This window comes from Episyrphus balteatus, chromosome 4 (assembly GCF_945859705.1).
Source record: "Episyrphus balteatus chromosome 4, idEpiBalt1.1, whole genome shotgun sequence".
NCBI lineage: Eukaryota > Metazoa > Arthropoda > Insecta > Diptera > Syrphidae > Episyrphus > Episyrphus balteatus.
In genome coordinates, this window is record NC_079137.1 from 31,296,289 (window position 1) to 31,318,355 (window position 22,067).

The 22,067-nt window shown below is 32.7% G+C and overlaps 3 protein-coding genes across 4 annotated transcripts; 2 read left to right on the forward strand and 1 right to left on the reverse strand.

Annotated features, from left to right (window-relative positions):
* Positions 1-208: 208 nt before the first annotated feature.
* On the reverse strand, positions 209-737 carry LOC129918565 (alpha-ketoglutarate dehydrogenase component 4). Of its 2 annotated transcripts, none has more exons than XM_055999175.1 (2): positions 496-737; positions 209-391 (listed from the first exon to the last, which is right to left on the reverse strand). In XM_055999175.1, the coding sequence occupies exons 1-2, from the start codon at positions 646-648 to the stop codon at positions 278-280; spliced, it is 267 nt and encodes an 88-aa protein (XP_055855150.1). In that variant the 5' UTR covers positions 649-737; the 3' UTR covers positions 209-277. The 2 variants fall into 2 exon arrangements, with proteins under 2 accessions (XP_055855150.1, XP_055855151.1); XM_055999176.1 differs by having other exon boundaries at positions 526-734.
* A 981-nt stretch (positions 738-1,718) lies between these two features.
* Positions 1,719-5,646, forward strand: LOC129919628 (ubiquitin carboxyl-terminal hydrolase calypso). Its single transcript, XM_056000575.1, has 2 exons — positions 1,719-2,858; positions 5,281-5,646. Exons 1-2 carry the CDS (start codon positions 1,854-1,856, stop codon positions 5,524-5,526), a joined length of 1,251 nt encoding a protein of 416 aa, XP_055856550.1. The 5' UTR covers positions 1,719-1,853; the 3' UTR covers positions 5,527-5,646.
* A 6,968-nt stretch (positions 5,647-12,614) lies between these two features.
* Positions 12,615-20,449, forward strand: LOC129918842 (transcription termination factor 2). The gene is made up of 3 exons (XM_055999587.1): positions 12,615-12,830; positions 12,890-13,787; positions 18,056-20,449. The coding sequence occupies exons 1-3, from the start codon at positions 12,761-12,763 to the stop codon at positions 20,319-20,321; spliced, it is 3,234 nt and encodes a 1,077-aa protein (XP_055855562.1). The 5' UTR covers positions 12,615-12,760; the 3' UTR covers positions 20,322-20,449.
* Positions 20,450-22,067: the final 1,618 nt, after the last annotated feature.

Sequence of the window (22,067 nt, forward strand, 5' to 3'; positions counted from 1 at the left end):
TGTTTATCACAGAAAATAATATAATTAACACTCATGATCAAAGGTGAAGACGCTGTCACTAAGAAAAAAAAACATCAACTCGTATACAATACTTTTTGATAGAAATAAGGTGTTGTCATCAAACTAAGACATGTTGCGTAACGAGGTTATTGTCCCAATCCAGTCTAGAGAATGATATATTCTATAAAAAAGAAAATAAACCATTGAATTATCATTTTTCATTTCATAGGTAATTTATTAATAAATTAAGTGTTGCATTGCTAATTTCGTTTTTTATTTATGCTGGACCTCCACGATTGATATAATCCATTTCGGCAGCACTCAATGGTTTTCTCCAGTATCTTGGTGGCAGTTCCCAATCTTCAATGGTTGGTCCTCTTGATTGGGCACCCTTAAATTGTTATTTATTTAGCACATGTTTTTACAATATTTTTAAAACAATTTATAAGTTACAAAAAAGAGGTATGTTATTTAACAAATAAGGAGACACATTACCGAGGGTTTTGTGAGGTTTGTACTACTTGCCGATGAACCTGCTGCTGCCGGTGATCCGGGACCCTTCTGACCGGGTAAACCTAGTCCGCCTTTGCGGAATTTAATTAAAGGTATACGCCTTGCTGTTGAATTGACTAGAGATTGAAAAACCATTTTAATTTTGGGATTTTTGTTGAGATTTCTTTTTCAAATTCAACCACAAACTTTGCCAGAAGAATAAAAAAAATACTCTGGGGTTTTGACAATCTGTCAAAGTTGAAATGTCAAATAAATGGAGACAGCTGGTTGAGTTTCGTAGAAATGAGCTACAGAAAATGTAAGACAATAAATTCAGAAAGTTATACCAGAATAGATTTCCAGTACGAGTTATCAGAAAAAATGTTTAAACCGTGTTTCTGATGAGACTGGTGATAGAAATTTGTTTCAGCCCTTATTCAAGATTCATGTGTATTAAAAAATTCGATTACATGCTTGGTCCTGTGTTAACACTGCTAATCTACCATAATAGGCCATTTGAAAAGTTAAACCAAGACTGAACCACTTTCGTACAGCTAAACTCTGGTTCAAGATTCAAATAACTAAGGCCCAATTGTAAAAACGTGGTTCAGCCTTGGACCCTCCGATTTCAGTGGATTAGCTGCTGATCAATTTCGGTTCAAGCATGGATGTTTCTATTTTTACACATGTGGACCTTGAACCATCAGTGCTAAACCACAACCACGCAACCTTACCATCAATTTCACAAGATAAAAATTCCTGAACCACGGATTAAATATTTCTACAACTATCGCTGAAGCCAGTTGCAGTGGTATATATGAAGTTTAGCTCTCATTCTAGGTTCAAATATATTTAAACAGCCAAGAACATTCTTGAATGGATTGAACCATAACTAATCCACAAATCGGTAATTTAAAACTACATCCTTAGCCGTATTTTACTACCCCACTTGATCCATATAGAATTATTTAACACGTATTATAACAACTACCACTATTCGTGATACTTATGAAAAGCAAGATCACCATTCGTGATCCTGATGAAAAGCAAGATCTCATGTAGTTGTTGTAATACGTGTATGGTAGAAAATACGTAAACGAGCAAACTCTCAATCACTAAATGGAAAACACCATATCAAATATTCCTAAGATAGAAAGTCACCCTATATTTAAAAAGAATTGGCATCACTTATTGAGCCCACTCGCATCCTCCTCCAACCACACTCAACTTCACTTTATAAACAAAAGAAAATTTTATCGAAAATATTTTGATTCACATAACAAGACACCAATTTCATTTAATAAAAAATCTAAAATTCCAATTTTCCTTTAAAAAACATTAAATTATCTATAATCGAATGAATGTCTAAAATGCCCGTCGACATAAATCGCTTAACCGATGGCTGGTTAGAGCTTGAAAGTGACCCCGGTCTTTTCACTCTCTTATTAGAAGACTTTGGCGTCAAAGATGTCCAAGTCGAAGAAGTCTACGATCTTCAAAAGCCCATCGAAGGTCCAGTCTATGGTTTTATTTTTCTCTTCCGATGGATTGAGGAGCGTCGTGCTCGAAGAAAAATCGTTGAAACCACTGAGATTTTCGTTAAAGACGAAGAAGCTGTAAGTAATATATTCTTTGCCCAACAAGTTGTTCCCAATAGCTGTGCAACGCACGCTTTACTCTCCGTTCTACTCAATTGCAATGACTTGCCATTGGGAGAGACACTGAATCGCTTAAAAGTCCATACAAAAGGTATGTGTCCTGAAAACAAAGGTTGGGCAATTGGTAATACCCCAGAACTTGCCTGCGCCCATAATTCTCACGCCATGCCGCAGGCTCGGAGGCGTTTAGATAAAAGTAGTGGAGTGACAACAGGTCGATTTACTGGCGAAGCTTTTCATTTTGTCAGTTTTGTGCCTATTAATGGGCATTTGTTTGAATTGGACGGCTTGAAGCCGTTTCCCATGGATCATGGTCCATGGGATGAGAATGAAGATTGGACGGATAAATTCCGTCGCGTGATGGCAGAACGGCTGGGTATATCCACTGGGGAGCAGGATATTCGCTTTAATTTGATGGCGGTGGTCCCCGATAGAAGAATTGCCGTGACTCATAAACTTAAGATGCTTCGCACGAATCAGGCAATAGTTTCGGGTACTTTACAGAAACTCCTTAAAACTAATGATGAAGCTAGTAATGAAGACAAAAAAGATGCAAATGGCGAGATAAGGAGTACGTCTCCATCGTTGCTTGAATCGAATGCATTTACAGCTCGCGATTTGCAGTCTCTTCTCAAAAATCTAGACTCGGAAATTGCCATCAATGAACAGCATCTAAATGATGAGAATGACAAGCGATACATGTTCAAGGTAAATAGAATTATTCAAACTATAGTGGAGTAACTAAAGCAAATTATAAGGGAGCCCGGTCGAACAGCTCCGATTTTGATAATCTTTTTTTTTTTCAAACGTCGGTAATTAAAAATACCGTATGGTTTTTTTTTTTAATTAATTTAAAATTTTTTTGTGATCAAAAACAATTTTATTGTTTAAATTTTATAAATTAAATGATACCAGAAGATAGGTTAGGCAATTGAAGCAAAAAAAAACTAGTTAAGGACAATCTTCCATCGTTCCAACGATAGATGCAATTTTCTCACAAATTGACTTCAAACCAAAAAAAAAACCACACTTGAAATAATAAAATATATATTTTTAAAAAGTTTATTCCGGTTAAATTTAATGGAAAATTTTTGAAATAATGGTCCTCAAACTCAGAATTTTGAAAAAAAAAATTTTAAATGACTTTTTAAACTTCTTAAAAATAACACCGGCACACAAAATAAAAAAAGTGTCATGTACCAGGAACCAGACCTATCTTTTTATATGTTTTTGGACACGCTGAATCCGAATTTCAAGTCCGTTTGGCCCGGTCACCCTCCAGTTTTGAGAAAAATGTAAAAAAGACCCCAAAAAAGGCAAAAAACTTCCTTTTTTTGAGCATTTTACTCAAAACTGGAGGGTGACAGGGTCAAACGGACTTGATTCAGATTCAGCGGTGGTTCTTCAATGTTTTGAAAGGGTAATTATTTGAAAATGCATCTCTAAATCTAGACTTATATGTATGTGAATTTTTGATCATATAATTGAAATTTAAATTTTTTTTTTTTTTTTTAGGTTTTATTTGGGCTTTAATGATCTTTATTTTTGGATGCAATTAATGAAACACTAATTCATCTTTTTGTTACCCTACGTTTCGCCGGTTTCTTTCCAGCTTCCTCAGGGGATTTTTATTTGAGTTTAGTGGTGAAAATTAAATCTAGACGTCCATGTGGCAAGTGGCATCATAATGCTACATTTTATAGAAAATCAAACATAGAATCCTTACTGTCGTATCTTTTAAACCTTGCCAAGAAAAGATTATCTGGGCTTGAATTCCATGAGAACCCACTTTTAAAAAAAGTACGTGACGACTGACTATAATATAAATTTTTATATTCAAGACAAATATTATATATCGCAGATAAGCATTTTAAATAAAAGATCTGCGGAAATTCTTGAAACAGAAAATGATAACCCCTCTCACCTCCCACATTTCTATTTAAAAGCAAGCTCTGAAAATCATAGAGGTTGAAACTACAATAACTTCTATTTTTGACAATTTTATTTAACTGCATTTTATGTGAAAACACTTGTCTTACTAATTTATGTTGTATGTTATTTGGAACATTATATCTATTCATGTTATCTCCTGAATATTATACTAAAATACTATACCAGACCAATCCTAAGTCGGAAATTTTATAAACTTTAAGAACTTTTGTGTAAAAAAAAAACACTTTATTTTTTGTTATTTAAGCCCCAATAAAATTTATTCATTCATTCAAATTCAGAAGAGAAAAAGGTTAAAATTCTATAAAATTCATTGGACTTTTTTTTATAAAAACTGAATTTTTGTATTTGTATATGTAATTGATTTTCTCCAAGACTTTGACAAACAAGACCTTCAAACTTTCTCTGCTTAACTTTTAACAATAATGAATGAAGAAAAAATAACTTTATATTTAGGTGTAACACTTTGAAAAAAAAAGAAGTTAAATTTTTTTCAAAAATTTCTATTAATGTTCTTTGAAAATGAAACATTTTTTAATTTTTTTATAAACTGTAATACACCTTGATATTTTCTTTTCTGAATTCAAATAACAATAAATATGGCCAAAAAAAATTGAAAAAAAATGCATATTTTATTACGAATTTCTTTTAAAAAAGACATGTTAAAATTGTTTCAATAATTTTTTTTCTCAAAATTCTGAGTATGAGCTGGTCCTTTTTCAAAAATTCTTCATTCAATTTACTTAATTTTAATTTTACAAATAGGAATCAATTTCTAGTTTTTTAAAAATGTATATTTAAATATTGTAAGTGTTGCCATTGTGTTCAAATATTTTGTTTTGAAAGGCCATTTGGGAGAAAATTGCATCCATCGCTTAAACGATGGAAGATTGTACATTTGTACATACATTTTTTTCCTTAAATTACCTTGAAAATCTTAAAGTATCATTTAGGTAATTTATAAAAATTTAAACAACAATTGTTTGCTCAAAAAAATCTTCAATTAAATTTTAAAAAATAATGCATTTAAGAGGATTTAATTTAATAACCGAAGTTTAAAAACAAAGATCATCCAAATAGAAGCTGTTCGGCCGGGTTCCCTAATATTGCCAATTTTTAGCTTTAGTTACTCCACTACTACTTAGGTAGAGTTTAATCAATTTAATTTCTGTTTTCTTAGGTTGACGATTGTCGTCGAACGCACAACTACGATGAATTTATTTGTACGTTTCTCTCCATGCTCGCACATCAAGGTTTCCTAGGTGAGTTGGTAAGTCAGCATTTGTTGCCTTCGAAGAAAATTACTGGACAAAATGCTGTTAGCAGACTCAGCAGACAAGTGTCGAATAGTAAGAAGAATGGTAAATCACCAAAGCCACCTGGTCGTCGGCGAAAGGGTCGCAACAAATGCAAGAAACGAAAGTGAGGTCTGATAATGAAATTCTAATAAAATATTATATGGCTTAATATTAGTAATTGTAGAGTTGTTCCATTAAGATTAAGAACTAAACAATCAATAAAATGTTTACAATATTTAATCTAGGAATAGGATGCATTTTAAAAGAAATAAATAACTTTTAGATGAAAGTCAAGGTGTCCTAAAGCGGCCAAGAGCTTTTAGATATCATTTATCTAACCTATGTAAAAATCTAGTTCCTTACAAGCAAAACTAAGCAATTGCAAAAACGGAGTTTTAAGTAGGGGTTTAAGGGCCATTTTTTTCACTATTGCTCAACTTGAAGCAAACTCTCGAGTTTGTCAACTTGACAGTTGACTTTAACTCAAGAGTTGAGACGCAAGTGGTAATTTCTTTTTATTCACTAATTATTTTCTCAACTCTCTAGTTAAAGATCTAAAGTTGATCAACTTCAAGTTTGAAAAATATCCCTGGGTTTATGAAATATGAAACAAAACCTGTCATTTATTTAAACTAAAGTTTTCATCTGTCATATCGAAAGCATATTTGTATTCTATTTTGTGTTTAATTTTTCGATTTTTGTTTGCTTTTTCGATTTTTGTTTGGTTTTTCCATTTTTATTTGCTTTGGAATATTAATTCGTTGACATAATAACTGCCAACAAAATTTTGACAGAAAAATAAAAAAAAAAATCTGAAGCAAACTCTCAGGTTTGGTCGGCAAACTTCTACTTTTAAGGGAAGTTGAGAAAACTGGAAGTTGATCAATTCTCGAGTTTAAAATCGAAATTTGAAAACGTCAACTTGGAGTGAATAAAAATCCTCAAGTATTTGAGCATACTCCGAGTGAAAAAAATGGCCCCAAGACTCTCAATTAAATAAAATTGAATCTCATTTTTTTCGCTAGACGTGTTTCAGCATTGTTGATTTTTTAAGTTAAAAAAATGAAGACGTTCGTAATGGTAATTTGTATGAAATTTTCTATCGCGTGACAGCTTTTTTCGGAATTCATTACAAATCTAGATACTGTATCTAATTTATGAGCAAAGCAAAAACACCCAACAACGCCATCTTTCAGAAAGTAACAAAACCGTTTGATAAGAGGAACAAAACGGAATGTAGCTTATCTGGAAAATTTTTACTCAACGAGACAAAAGAACTCGATAGCTTTAGAGCCATACGAATGGAATGCAAGGCAAGCCAGACTTTTTTTTTATTTAAGGTTGATTTTTTTATTTTTTTATTTATTCGACGAAAGTACCACATGTAATTACTTTTCGAGACAATAATTGTCAAACAAATGATAAAAACAACAAATTTTAACCATTATGCCGGCTTTTCACGAGTCGATTTTTGGTATGCGGCAAATCTTTTCGGCGTAAGTTGACTCGTGTGAACTTAAGCCGCAGGTGACTAAAATAACAATTCTCATATGTCGTTTTCCAAAATTATGGGAGTGAATCACTCCTTTTTCGTGCAATTTTGGAATTTGTTCACGAAGAATTTGACAAGTGGAGTGATTTGACGTTTGCTTTGCATGTGTTTGTAATACGAAATAATGAATAAAATAATAACACAATCTTTTAAATTCACTTTTAGTGATTTTTTACAATACTTTATTGAATTTTTTTGTAAATAAATATAATTTCCTTCACAAAAAAAAGTTAAAGCAACCACCCAACAATTTGACAAGCAGTCCATGAAGTCAAATGTAGAAGTATTGGTAATCACTCCGTCACTCCTTCAAAATTTTGGGAATGAAGAATTCACTCCAAAAATTCACTCCATTTTCAATTTTGGAATTTGAAATCACTCCTTTTGGAGTGATTATATAGCTAGGAGTGTCACTCCTTGAATTTTGGAAAACGACAATAGTAGAATCCTAGTCGACTTTAGCCGTGCGGCATATTGTACGGCTTAAATTAAATCGACTCGTGAAAAGTCGGCATTACGTGACACCTCCCACTTGTAAGGTGGTATATTTGCCATCCCCTTTCCAATACGATTTGTCTCTTATCTCGAATTACTTTACTTTCTCATAATAATCTTAACGAGATTCAGTAAAAAACAAAAATAAAGCAAAATTCAACAAAATGTTATATCCCCATGCTATGATAGTTTTGGAAAAAATCAAAATCAAGATCCACATAATTAAAGAAATAGGTTAGAAGTAATATAATATTCAAATGTAAAGCTTATTATATACATATATGTATATGCCAACAAGGTTCACTTGAAAATCAAAACATCTTAATTCGACTTAAGAGACCTTACTATTTCCATCGATATACCGCGACCTTAGAACAACAAGGTTCTAACCGACAATTTTGAAAAAAATCTAGGTAAAATCGTGGTGCTCATTTGATTCCCGCTATCTATTTTGCTCTATCTCTTTCCATTTCGAAGATTACCTGGGCTACAGAGTTCTATCTACACAATTTTCATTTGAGATTTAAACAATAAGGTTCTAACTTCCACTTAGAACTTTGTTTCACCAAATATCAAGAGATACAGAGTTCTATCTGCCTCTTTTTCGATTTGATTTGTGAGCAATAGGGTTCTAACTGCAAACAATGTTGCAGTTAGAACTTCCCAACTAACAGTTTTGCTTCTATAAAGCTTTATAGAAACAAAAGAAGCATGTATAAAGCTTTACAGAAGCAAAACTGTTAGTCGGGTTTGTTACATGTTTGGACTTTGTTTATTTTTTTGAAATAGAATTAATTATAAAAATAATAAATAATTTCTGCAATCCACTACTCTTAAACAAAAAGAAAAAAATTGTTTAAATCTTTTTATTTCAACGCATCCCAATTCTTCAATATCAAATAACTAAGGTCACAAGAATAAAAATTGTACAAAGAACCTTACTGTTCTAAATTTAACTGTCGCATCGTTGAGCAACGAAGTCCTATATGGTTTTTTAAAGTCAAATTTAAGGGTTAAAAATGTGTTTTTATTAGTGTTTTAAGTTAAAATCTTAAAGATTTCCTATAAACTCATCGAATTATAAACAAAAAATTAAACTTTTCATACACAGTTACCGTATAAAGGTGCTTCAATATTCAGAAGCGTTTTTCTCAAAACACACTTGGGTGTATTTAGAACCTTGTTGTTCTAGGGTCGCAATTACATAATTATTTTCTTATTTTGATATAGTGTCGATACGGCACTGTGGTGGAATCGGCTATCGCCCACTGGATTAATTCAAACTGGGAAAAACGAAGCTTTCTTGCGAAAAAGTGAAGAGTAACATCTATTCTTGTTTATCAAAATTTCTTCTTGCGTTGTTTTACATTGAAAAATGAAAGTTAAAAAATATTTTTGAAAAAAAACATAAAAAGTTTAAAGAAACCCCATTTTCCCCTAATAATCTTGGCGTTTGAATGTAAACAGGTGTTTGGAAGAGACAGCTGTCAACATGGTTTACCAACAAAACACAGAACCAAATAAATATTCTATAGAAAAGATAGACTATCTTCGTCTCACAATTTTGTTCTTAACTCCGCAAAATAATAGTTTTTACAATTTTAATTTACTTGTTTGGTTTTCGATTATTTAACACTAGCGTGAATATGTACAACTTCATGGATAATCATTTTAGTTGATTGTTATTTAAAGTTAAGATGAAGCACCTACTTCTAGCAGGTTTCTTCGCAGCATGTGGAAGTGCATTTGGAAAATTATCTGGTGGAGAATTTGAGTTTTTATATATATTATATCCAGGATTGCAAAATATTGTTCAACAAGTAGCTATCTACATAATACATACATTATTGAATTAATTAATTCCATTTTAACTTTTACTAGTATCTTATAGTTCTTCAAGCACTGTGTGTTGTGCTTATGATAATCTGTAATATTTTGAATTGGAGACACTTTTTGAGAGCCTTGCATTCAACAGAACAAACATTAACAGCAACTGTAATTTCCTCTGCAACCAATTACATTTCTTCGGTAAGATTGAAAAAGAAAAAATCTTAAAGAATGTAAAAGGAATTTCTTGTTTCAAGTTCATCTTTGGGATACTTTTGTTTGACGAATCGATTTCGATGCTATCACTTTTGGGTACACTTCTAATTGTAATTGGAATGTGTTTTCTGTATGTTTGAAATTAAAAGTAAGAACTAAACTGATCTAGTTAAGTCTATTTGTTGTGTGATTCTAAACCTTCCAAAAAAAAAAAAAGTTGCATATTTTTGATTACATTCCATTTAAAAACAAATTTTGAAGATAATTCTAAATTACAAATGGAACACCAAATCAACTTTAGGCTTAAAAGCCTCTATCAAAAACACTGAACCAATAAACTAGTCAGCCCTATTGTGAGTTTCACGTGAACAAGATTCCACCCGAAAAAACTGAATTTCACTTTTCCCGTATTGTGAGTTCCGGACGAAAAGTTCTTCACGTTCGGACATCTCCTTGTATTTTCAACTTTTTTTCAGGTAATTTATCAGGTATTCGACTGCTCTTTTCTAACTTAAATTTTGGTGCCGAACAAGAAACTAGTTTAGCAGAAAATGTAAATTCCCTTCGGGTGAAACTCATGATAGCTTTTTAAATTCCGGGAAAACAAAAATATTCCGGGCGGAAAACGTTCCACGTGAAACTCACAATAGGGCTGAGTATCTCATGTCGATTTCTCTTTGAAACCCTTTATCTCAGATCAAAAATAAATTGTTTTTTTTTCTCCTTGTTTAAAGGCTTGGCCACACCGGAGGGTATGCGGTAGAGGTACGGGTAGCGGTAACGATATTTGTATGAAAAAAATTCCACATCTGAACGTTGATATGTCAGTTTGGAATTTTTTTCATACAAGTACCGTTACCTCTACCCGTACCGCTACCGCATACCCTCCGGTGTGGCCAAGCCTTAAACCGGTTAAAAAAAAAACGTCATGAGCAAACTATTGTGGAGTTTATTTATGTCGTTTTCTATTGACGAATCTCAGAATGAGATTTGTGAATCTGACAGCTGAAAGGAGGGGTGAAGAGGGGAAATAGTGGAAAAATCTCAGATTTCATGATCTATATGCGTCTTGAGATTAAAAAAAATGACAAAAAAATGAATCTGAGAATCAGAAATCTGAATCTGGATTTTCAAGATTCACGTATACAAACACACGCACTTTCACACACACTCCTCTGTTTGACATTTTTCTGAACATTTGTTGTTGTTTTTTTTTTTATACGCAAAGATTTCGTACACAATTACAAAACACGATTTCATATTCTATTTGCAGTGGAAAATCTGAGATTTGTACACAAAAATCTCAAAAGTCAATAGAAAACGACAAATGTGTAAGTAAGTATATTGTTAAGAATGGGCGCATTCACGAATGTAGTGACTACGTAGTCGAATTTCAAATTTCGAATTTGCACTACAAAGTTAGTCAAACGTTAAGGGCCAGTTGTACGAATATTTAATCGGATCAGCAACTTTTATCTTCTGAAATCGGTAGTAAAGCTGAAGTATTGTACTGGTTAAAGGTCCGTACCTGCAAAAATAGCGACATCCATGCTTGAACTGGAAGTTGACCCACAGCTATTCCGCCGATAGTTAAATTCCTGAACCAAGGTTGATCCGCTTTTGTATAACTGGTACTAACTGTCATATTTGACACATGAAACCATATGAAATAAAACAAATTGTGTTAACGAAAAATTCCCATCGGGTATTCTGATAGGAAAGTAAAAATAATAAAAATACAAACAAAAAATTTCCAGAAAAAACATCAGAAAATAAGTTTTAAAGCAAAAAACAAAACTAATTTCGTTCCAGATTTCTAACGAAATTTTAGGCGTGTTTTTTTGTTTATCTATATAGATTTTGTGCAAAAAAACGACATCGAGATTTTTGAAATCAAAACAATTTACGTGTTAAAAACAACAAAAACTTTATCTGTATAGATTTTTGAAAAATACAGATAATTATCCAGATTTTACTTTCTCTCGATAAAAACAGTAGTGCCAAGGTACTTTATTTGTTGTGTTCATACAAAAATATCTGAAAATATTAACAAAAAAAAAAAGCGGAGAAAACGAGGTTTGAACAAAACTCTCATAGAAAAAAATAATCAAAAATTTGTTTGACATGGTTGCATTGAAATGTTAATATTTCGAGATATACGCAATGCACTTTTCAGATAAAAGTCTTAAATGGATCCTGATAAGATTGTTGAACAGATATGTATATAAAATTACCAAAGTTTTTTCGAAAAATTAGAAATAAAAATAAAAAAGTTTTCACATTTGATTTTTAAAAAATCGAAAAAAAAATCAATATGGCTACCTTCAAACGCTTATAACACAAGAACGACGCAACTAAAATGTTAATGGTCATGGTCTTAAAATGTAGCTAAGAATATACAGATAATTTTTGGTTTTTTGTGAAAAAACAATTTTTTTGAATCCAACATGGATGCCATGGCCACATGAAAATTTTTGTTTGCATCCAACATGGATGTAATGGCCTTTCCACTTCGGAGTTAAATTAAAAAAAAAAACAAAAGCAACATTTTTGACAGACAGCTGCCAAAGTATATGTACAGTGGTGCCAAATGTTTGCATGGATTTCAAAAATCGCGATGCCGTTTTTTTGCACAAAATCTATATAAACAAAAAAACACACCTTTTGTATGGAAAATTTCGTTTCGCTTCAGCTACGTACCATAAACAAAAAATACCAAGACTGGAAAATTTCGTACGTCTTTCCCCCCAAAACCCTTTTGTGGACAGTGCTGTCTGTGAATATATGTGAAAGCCACCACGTTGATAAATGACGTTAACACGCACACATTTATAGATTCACGCATTCACCACACATCGGACACGAACACAACGATAGGTTCACGACATTCACCACACCGCGCAGCTTGTAGGCAAACGTCAGTTGACCGCCGAGTTTCCAGTCTTGGTATTTTTTGTTTATGCTACGTACTAAGAAGCATAATTACTGATAGATGTGTAAAAAGTTTAAACTTGCATCTCAAAACTTGCACATGTAGCCCCTGATTAACCACAATCAAACAGTGCCAAGATTTTTCTGTCAAATATGACAAACAAAATTTTTTGCTACCTTCAAAATCAAAACTCAAATTAAACTGAACAGTTAACGGGCATCAAATACGTATTACGGATTTTTTTTTTGTTAAAACAGTTTTATTAATTTTTTTTATAATTAATTAAAAGAAAATAATTATTGAATAAAACATAACAAAACAAATATTTCGATTATTCAAAATGGATTCATTTCAAGAAGTCTATACTTCCGATTCCGACGAAGAAATCAATTCTTCTAAATTATCAGGAGGTGCGTTGTCCATTCTAAAATAAAAATATTTTTTTATAAAATAAAAATTTCTTCTTTAGATCTGACTATTGAAGATTCTTCTGCATCTGGAAGTGATGAGGAAATTGTTCGCAAGCCTAAAAAACTAACTCAAAAACGTGCTGTAATCATTTCCGACAGCGAAGATGAAGAAGAAGAACAATTTGAGCGTCGAGTTCTATCACCAAGAACTCGAATGAGCATAACTGGGGTGAGACCTGCTGATCTTTCAGGCGATTCCAGTGAATTTGATGATTCCTCAGAAGATGAGGACACCGATAAAAGTCACATTGATGATGTCGATGATGGATCTTTTAAAGAAAATCCTTTTTTGCGAGATGTTGAAGAAAAAAATTCATTCCATGATGGAAGCCATTCTCACAGTGAAAAAGATTTAACAAGCGACGACTCGGAGACCGAGACCGATACACCTACCAAAGCGATCAATCAATCTTTGGTTCCGAATCCAATGTCTCGTCCTTCTATCGTTCAATATAGTACAATATTTGGAAATTCGCTTGAAGATAAATTCTCTTCAACAATGATGATTCAAGAAAAGTCAAATGAACCTCAGGCAATAGCAAATGACAATGTTCCTTCAACATCTCGCTCGGAACAGGTTGAAAATCATGATTCAGATGGCTCTGATACTGAATCGGAGTTAACAAAAGAAACAATATCTCCAACACTCAATCCAGACAACAAGTCGAGTGTTGATAATTCGAGAGAATCACAAAATGGGTCGAATGATAGCGATATAGTTGAGCTAAAAAAGAGCATTGATATAGTAGATATAAGTTCGGACGATTCCGAAGAACCTACTTTTATTGATTCGAAACCTTTGAAACACGAAACTACAAAATCGATTACCAACACGGTACAACCAAAGATATCTGCGGTTCTTCCTCGAGTTACTTTATCAAATAAAGGATCAAATAAGTAAGTACACTTTCAAAATATAGGTTTTTAAAAGGTTAGTTTTATAGATTATTATACAGAATTGAGTTTGTAGCTATATCTTCTTCTTCCTTTTATTCGGCCCTGTTATGGATGTCGAGAGAATCATAACTCTCCAACATATCAGCTTCCCCTAGTAATCCACCTGGGGGATCTCAAAATTGACCTCAGAAATCGGCGGCAAGCTTCCCGGTTATGCATCGTTCCATTTCTGAGGTGAACTGAACGCTGGTGTTTTTGCTTTTGATCGTACCAGATTTTAAGTCTACCTTTATTCTTACTTCTCGATTATATTAGAATGTTTTATGATATTGGCTTTTTTTAATAGAGTTCTCAGGATCTCTCCTTTGAACATGGAAACTCTAACTGAGTCGGTCGTGTTCTTGGTTGAGATAGTATTTTGAAGATGAAGACTTCTTCAGATCGTCTTAATTCTAATGCGATCAAACTTTGTAACTCCTGCTGTAATACAAAGCATCTTCATATCAGTTGTCGTTAACTTACTCTTATAATTTCTATACATTGTCCAACATTGTAACGCGTATGTGAGTTCGGAATGCACTACCGAAGTGTAGAGCCTTGCTCTCAGCCTAGGAAGCATTTTTCGATTTCAAAAGATCGTTGTTTTTTATTTGCATTTTTAATGTTAGTATCTTTTATATTAAAAATAAATAAACAAAACGAGTACGAGAAAGAATAATTTGCTTGTTCAATCCCAACACGAGTTTGGAAGTGTTTTGATTCAATTGAGCATAAAGCGATATAACACCACTAAAGAAGTCTGATGATCGGGTAAATCTCCATAAAATAGTTAAAACTCTAGCCTATGAACTTGATTACAGAGGCAGCATCACTTTAAGCAATTGGATTCGTTTAAACAAAAGAGCTGATCAGCGAACTTTGTTCTTTTTTTCTTTACTTCCAATCAGTAATATAACCCTTTATATTACCATTTGACATTTCTGTAACAAACCAAAAAGATTCCACAAAAAACCTACGAAGTATGTGAATTATATATAATATTTAAAAAGCTACATACATACAGTGCGGTTCACATGGTTAGACGCACCAATTTTCGTTTACATAAATTTCATTTTTTTTTGTGTGTGTGCAAGAATAACCAAAAAAATTGTATTTATTAGAATGGTTATTTAGTTCTTAATAGAAAAACAAAAAGAAATAGTGGGTGAGTGGAAGTTAACTATACTTTTTAGTCCTTCTTGTCCGTGATGTAAGAAAAAGGGCAGCTTTTTTCGGTTCACATGATTAGACGCACACCTTAAATTAGTTAGTTTGGCGAGATCTATTGCACTGATTTGATTACATTTGGAAGATTAAACATCAAGAAGTTATTTTTTAGTGATTTTCATTCAAAATCTGTTAAAAAAATTTCTGAGCGCGAAAGAATAAGGGATAAATGACGCGTTGGATTCCAAAGGTCTTTCCATTAGCCCCATTGCCAAAAAAATAGGATGAAGTGACTATTTCGAGAGAAATTATTTAAAAAACAGTGCCTCCTACGAAAAAAACTTCAAAGAAGGAACAATAGAAGCTTTAACACCCCAGGAAAAATGAAAATTTATGAAAAAAGCGTCGAAAACAGCTCTATCCCCGAGCAAAATTAAAGAAAAAGCTAGGCTAACGGGAAGAACATCAACTTTTCGGTGAATTTTTTTGAATGCTGAACATCCTAGATTAAAATTAAACTTAAGAATAGTTTTTAAAAACCACAATTTGAAAGAAACAGCGGATGGAGATCGCACGTCTTCACATAACGTGTGAAACAAGTTTTTGAAGTTTTTTTAAATTGGCGAAATGTGTTTTTTCTAATGAAAAAGAATTTAATTTGAATTGTTCTCATGGGTTTTTCCACAACTTTCACGATTTTCACAAGGAGGAGAAGTTTTTGACACTTCAACATTCAAGAAAAGGAGGAGTAATGGTTTTGGGAGCCATTTAATATTACATTCGATTTAGTTTTCGTTTCAATCCGCTCTTTTTTTCAAACGGCGTTTTTTAAAGACTATTTTTAAGTTTTATTTTAATCTAGGATGTTCAGCATTAAAAAAAAATCACCGAAAAGTTGATGTTCTTTCCGTTAGCCGAGCTTTTTCTTTAATTTTGCTCGGGGATAGAGCTGTTTTCGACGCTTTTTTCATAAATTTTCATTTTTCCTGGGGTGTTAAAGCTTCTATTGTTCCTCCTTTGAAGTTTTTTTCGTAGGAGGCACTGTTTTTTAAATAATTTCTCTCGAAATAGTCACTTCATCCTATTTTTTTGGCAATGGGGCTAATGGAAAGACCTTTGGAATCCAACGCGTCATTTATCCCTTATTCTTTCGCGCTCAGAAATTTTTTTAACAGATTTTGAATGAAAATCACTAAAAAATAACTTCTTGATGTTTAATCTTCCAAATGTAATCAAATCAGTGCAATAGATCTCGCCAAACTAACTAATTTAAGGTGTGCGTCTAATCATGTGAACCGAAAAAAGCTGCCCTTTTTCTTACATCACGGACAAGAAGGACTGAAAAGTACCGTTAACTTCCACTCACCCACTATTTCTTTTTGTTTTTCTATTAAGAACTAAATAACCATTCTAATAAATACAATTTTTTTGATTATTCTTGCACACACACAAAAAAAATGAAATTTATGTAAACGAAAATTGGTGCGTCTAACCATGTGAACCGCACTGTATATAAACTGAAACCCGCTACGAATTGGATTTGACAAAATATTTTTCTTTTTAAGCGATGGTGCCAAATCTTTGACCAGCAACAAAAGTAGAAAAATTGCAAAAATAAAGCCTATAAGGCCAAACAAATTAATAGCTGAACTACTGAGATTCAAAATCTTTAAAATCAAACCATTTTTCTGACCCACCGTGACTTCTAAAATTATCTTTTGTCGCTGATATTTTTGATTACTTAAACATCTTAAATTAAGGCCTAAAGAAGAGAGGAGAACATTTTTACTGCAGAAGACGTTATTATAGAATTCCTGGGAAAACTTCGGTTAAGGTTCCATAATCCTCTTACGTTACATAGTTTATTTAATTTGGAGATGAAACTATTTATTCCAAAATTTTTATAAGTCAAAATAGACAAAGATGGATTTTAGATACTTTTCTAACAATTCGCTTGAACTTGCTCTTCTACCATCTGTAAAAATAAAAAAAATTTATAAATTAAGCTGTAGATGGCATGCTAAAAATGGAATTTGTTTAAGAACAATTTACTAGAAAAGGAATATTCTGAGCTGGCAAACGAAGCTTTGCAGTTTTGGTGCCCTTCGCCTCTTTATACTTATGTGAAGTCACATTATTTTCAAAGTTAGAAGAGAAACAGAGTTAACTTGGAAAACGATTTAATCGTTAAAGTAACAAAGATCAATCGAAAATTTTATTACTTCTTAAAAAATGAAAAAAAAACTTAAAATATTAAACAAATAAGGAAATAATTAAATAAAACGCAGTAAGTGCTTCGTGATATGAATTTAACACATGTTGCTTGTTATAAAACACAAAAAATTTAAAATAAATTAAAATGCTATTTAAAAGATATTTAGCTTTAAAATGCAATTTCTTAAACCTAAAATCACTATAGTAGCACAAAACACCAAACAAATTAAGACCATTAATTCAGAAGAAAATGTATGAAAGTGCTACTAGAAGTTTGGGCCTTTTACCATTGTATATATATTATATATTCTTATAGTACTCTCATGAAGTAGAATTTTCTGTTTTGCGTCGCCACCGCTGGGATCGCTAGTTTATTTTATGTTTGAACCTTATGCAGAAAATTAAAGGGCAGATCTACCAAAAGATGTCGCTAAAGTATTTTCATGGATTGATAGTACTATAGAAATATATATACAATGCTTTTACCTTCGTAAAACCAACTCCTCCTCCCAAGTGGAAGTAAGTTCAGATGGAACTTATCTAGCAAAATTAATCTCTCTCGAAGTAGGTAGGTTAACTTCTATTTGCCGTTATACAGTTTGGAAAAGTGTACTTTGTAGATGCTCACTACTGATTATTTCTGTATTCCCAATCTCATCTTTACTTTAAATTTTGGGCTCATGTAATTGTGTAGATCGTTTCATCCTTTCCTTTCGAAAACAAACCGGCCCATATGAAGTTTGAACAGACTGAAACTTTTGCTTTTCGTTCTATTTTTATGAATTTTTATGTTTACTATTTAAATTATACAACATAAAACTCATCTTTAAATACTATTTATTTTGCAGTATTAAACGAGTATCAAAGGAATTCTACGACAAAGAAGTTAAGAAACTCGATGAATTGCGATTTGATCTTGCCAATGCTGAGAGTTTATTGGAAAAACTAGGACCAAGTTTATTCGATGGCGGTAAGCAACTCTCAATGCGTGTGGCTAGTCTACAAAATAATGTCAAAAAGAAGGCAGAGGAAGTTGTAAATCTTCAAGTTGAAGATGATGATGCGGTTGTTGTCGTCGAAGCCAAAAAGAAACCATTCTTCAATCAAGATTTGCCCGACTGGGATGAATTATCAGCACAAGTAAATTCAATCAAACCAGTACATACTGGAACAGTTGGATTAAACACATTCAATAAACAAAAAGTCCTTACAATGGAACGTTTGAAGGACATACATGGTTCTTTGGAGACTCGTCCTGGTGATGATGTGCTAGCTGATGATCCCAAAGGATTAAAAATCTCTCTAATGGACCATCAAAAGCACGCATTAGCATGGATGAATTGGAGGGAACAACAGAGACCTCGAGGAGGAATACTTGCCGATGATATGGGTCTAGGGAAAACTCTATCAATGATATCTCTTGTCCTAGATGTGAAAAATCGAGAAGAGGATAATGAAGAAAGTGATGATGATTCAGAAGAAGAACACAATGGTTGGTCAACAAAGAATCGAAAAGATTACCACAACGGAGGTACACTTATTGTTTGTCCAGCTAGTTTATTGCGACAGTGGGAATCTGAAGTCAACAATAGGGTTCATCGGCATAAACTAAGTGTAAGTGTTCATCACGGACAAAGTAGAGACACGAAACCTCGACATTTAGCTACTTATGACATTGTTGTCACAACATACCAAATTGTTACTCGCGAATCCAAAAACAAAGGGGCTTTGTTCTCTATAGCTTGGAAGAGAGTTATATTGGATGAAGCACATGTGATACGTAATCACAAAAGCCAATCGTCTATAGCAGTATGTGAATTGAGATCAAAATGTCGATGGGCACTTACGGGAACGCCTATTCAAAATAAAGAATTAGATGTGTATGCACTGCTTAAGTTTATCAAGTGTAGTCCTTTTGATGATCTTGGCCATTGGAAGAAGTGGATTGACAACAAAAGTGCTGGAGGTCAGCAGCGCTTAAATACCTTGATGAAATCTCTAATGCTTCGTAGAACAAAGGCTCAGTTACAACAACTGGGAAGTCTTGCATGTCTTCCAGAGCGAGAACCATGTAAAAATATTGAAGTAATCCTCGAAAAAGATGAAATGAATGTGTATCAAAAGATTATGACCTACTCGAAAACATTGTTTGCACAATTCCTCTATCAACGAGCAGAGAAAAATAATGATATGTATTTCCTTGATCAAGGCAGTCGACCGACATATAAGCAAACAAAAGATCCAAATGGCGCATATCATAAAATGCATCAAAAATTCTCGAAACTTCATGGTGGTGAAAGAGATATTAAGTCGCATGAAATCCTTGTGTTACTATTGCGTCTTAGACAGATATGCTGTCATCCTGGTTTAATAGATGCAATGTTGGAAGACGAAGATGAAACTGTGCCAACAGATTCATGCTGTAGTGAACCAGATATTGATTTGTTGGACCAACTCAATAAACTAGCAATCACGGATGATCCAGTTTCGAATGAAACCGATAATGTGGATTTGGAAAACAAAGGAATATCGAGAGCATCAGCTAGAGTATTGCAAAGATCAAATCCAGTATTTAATTTAGCAAGACCGAGTTCTAAAATGAAAAAAGTCCTCCAAATAGTAGATGATGAAATTTTAAAATCATCAGATAAAGCGATAATAGTTTCTCAATGGACCAGTACATTAAACATACTTCAAAGTCATTTGGAAGCCAAGAATGTAGCTACACTATCTCTAAACGGAAGCATTCTCGTAAAAAATAGACAAGCTATTGTTGACGATTTTAATAATCCGAGATCTTCAGCAAGAATACTTCTTCTTTCATTGACCGCTGGCGGAGTTGGTCTTAATCTGGTTGGTGCTAACCATTTGCTATTGATCGACATTCATTGGAATCCTCAGCTTGAATCTCAAGCGCAGGATCGTATTTATCGGGTTGGTCAAAAGAAAACCGTCCATATTTATAAGTTTATATGCAAGGATACGGTTGAAGAACGAATAAAAGCCTTGCAAGATCATAAACTGGAAATTGCAAATGGTGTTCTAACAGGTTCCAAAGCTTCAGGCGGAAGCAAATTAACTATTGATGATCTGAAAGGCCTGTTTGGATTGTAGAATTTGCATTTTTGTTTGTAATGTTTCGTTTTAACTTTTTTTCGTTATTTATCAACTAATATTGTGTTAACTTCCGATACATATAAATATTTTAATAAATATTATTTTTATAATTTTTATAAACTAAAGCGAGTGGTTTTTTTTTTTTGCATGACTTCAATAAAAAATCGATTTTGGAGCTACTTTGCCCAAAATGGGAAAAAGTTCCGGGGCATTTTTTTTTTGCGATAAGGCTGAATATCTTTTTAACTTGCGGGGGAACAAAAGTATTTCAGTTGAAAAATTGTCGAAATAGTACGCCATATTTCTAATAAATGGCACCAATAGTTTTTAATTGGCAGTTAATGCTGAAGGTCGGGCTTTTTTTTGTGTTAAAACTACGAAATTCAGAAAAAAAAGTTTTTCGGAATAAACCAACGGGGTTTTATTTTTGGATTTTAGGAAAGTGCCAAAAAATAAATATTAGATAGTTTTTTGTTTGAATTTTTGCATTTGTATATAAAAATAAATTATTTAAACTTATTTTTTTACTCCCTATCGAAATAACTAAGTAAATAATGAATTTATTAAATTAAAAAAAAAATACGTTTATAGGCAAGTCGATTGACATTATTAATTTTAAAATTTTCGATCTTGGGTTACAAGGGGCTAAGTCTTGGTAAGAACACGCATTTATGTCACCAAGCGAAACTATGCCAATGACACTATGCCTGGGTGTTAAATCTGGTCATTAAATATATCTTAAATGTTATTTATTTTTTTACATTTTTTGTTGGCATGGCAAAAGTTTCATGGGTCCGTTCTCGTAATTTTTAATTGGTTCTTCATAATACGAGCCCAGGCCTGATTATGCATCACCAAACAAAATTTTCCATGTAAATAAGACTTTTAGCCTTGATACTTACATAATTTATTTCGTAAGCGCCTGTCGCTTACGATAATTTTGAGGGATCGAGCCCGATAGTCGTATTCCGCTTAGAAATCTACGACTACAAAATTCTATCAAAATAAAGAATCGATCCTATTGTGAGTTTCACGTGGAATGTTTACCGCCCGGAATTTAAAAAGCTATCATGAGTTTCACCCGAAGGGAATTTACATTTTCCGCTAAACTTCTTGTTCGGCACCTAAATTTTAGTGAGAGAATAGCTGTCGAATACCTGACAAATTACCTGAAAAATACAAGGAGATGTCCGAACGTAAACAACTTTCGCCCGGAACTCATCACAGAAGAAAAGTGAAATTCAATTTTTCCGGGTGGAATGTTGTTTACGTGAATATGATGTGACAAAAACGCTAAATCGCTTATCAAGGGCTCAATAGCTTTGATTCACCAAATTTTTCTAGTGATTCGCAAGTCATAATAGGGCCCATAGTTTAAAATCTGTTAGGAATGTTAGCAAAAAAAAAAGTATGTACAAATAAACCATAAAGTCCGTAATTGTGGTAAAATTCTTCACGTAAAAAACAAATCATTGTAGTTCAAGTATTTTTGTATTTTGTGTTTTCTCATAGTAGACGATACATTTTGTTTTTTTTTTTTTTTGTTAATTTAAAAACTTAATGCTATCTACAAACCAAATTGCCGAAGATGTTTTTTTCTAATAATAGATAGATAATTAAAATTATGCAAAACAGTTTTTATTTTCGTAATCAATTTTTTCCATTTATTTTTTTTTATTATAAACTGAGACATCATTTAATTAGTTTTATAAAATAAAATATAATGAAGATGCATGAACGTGT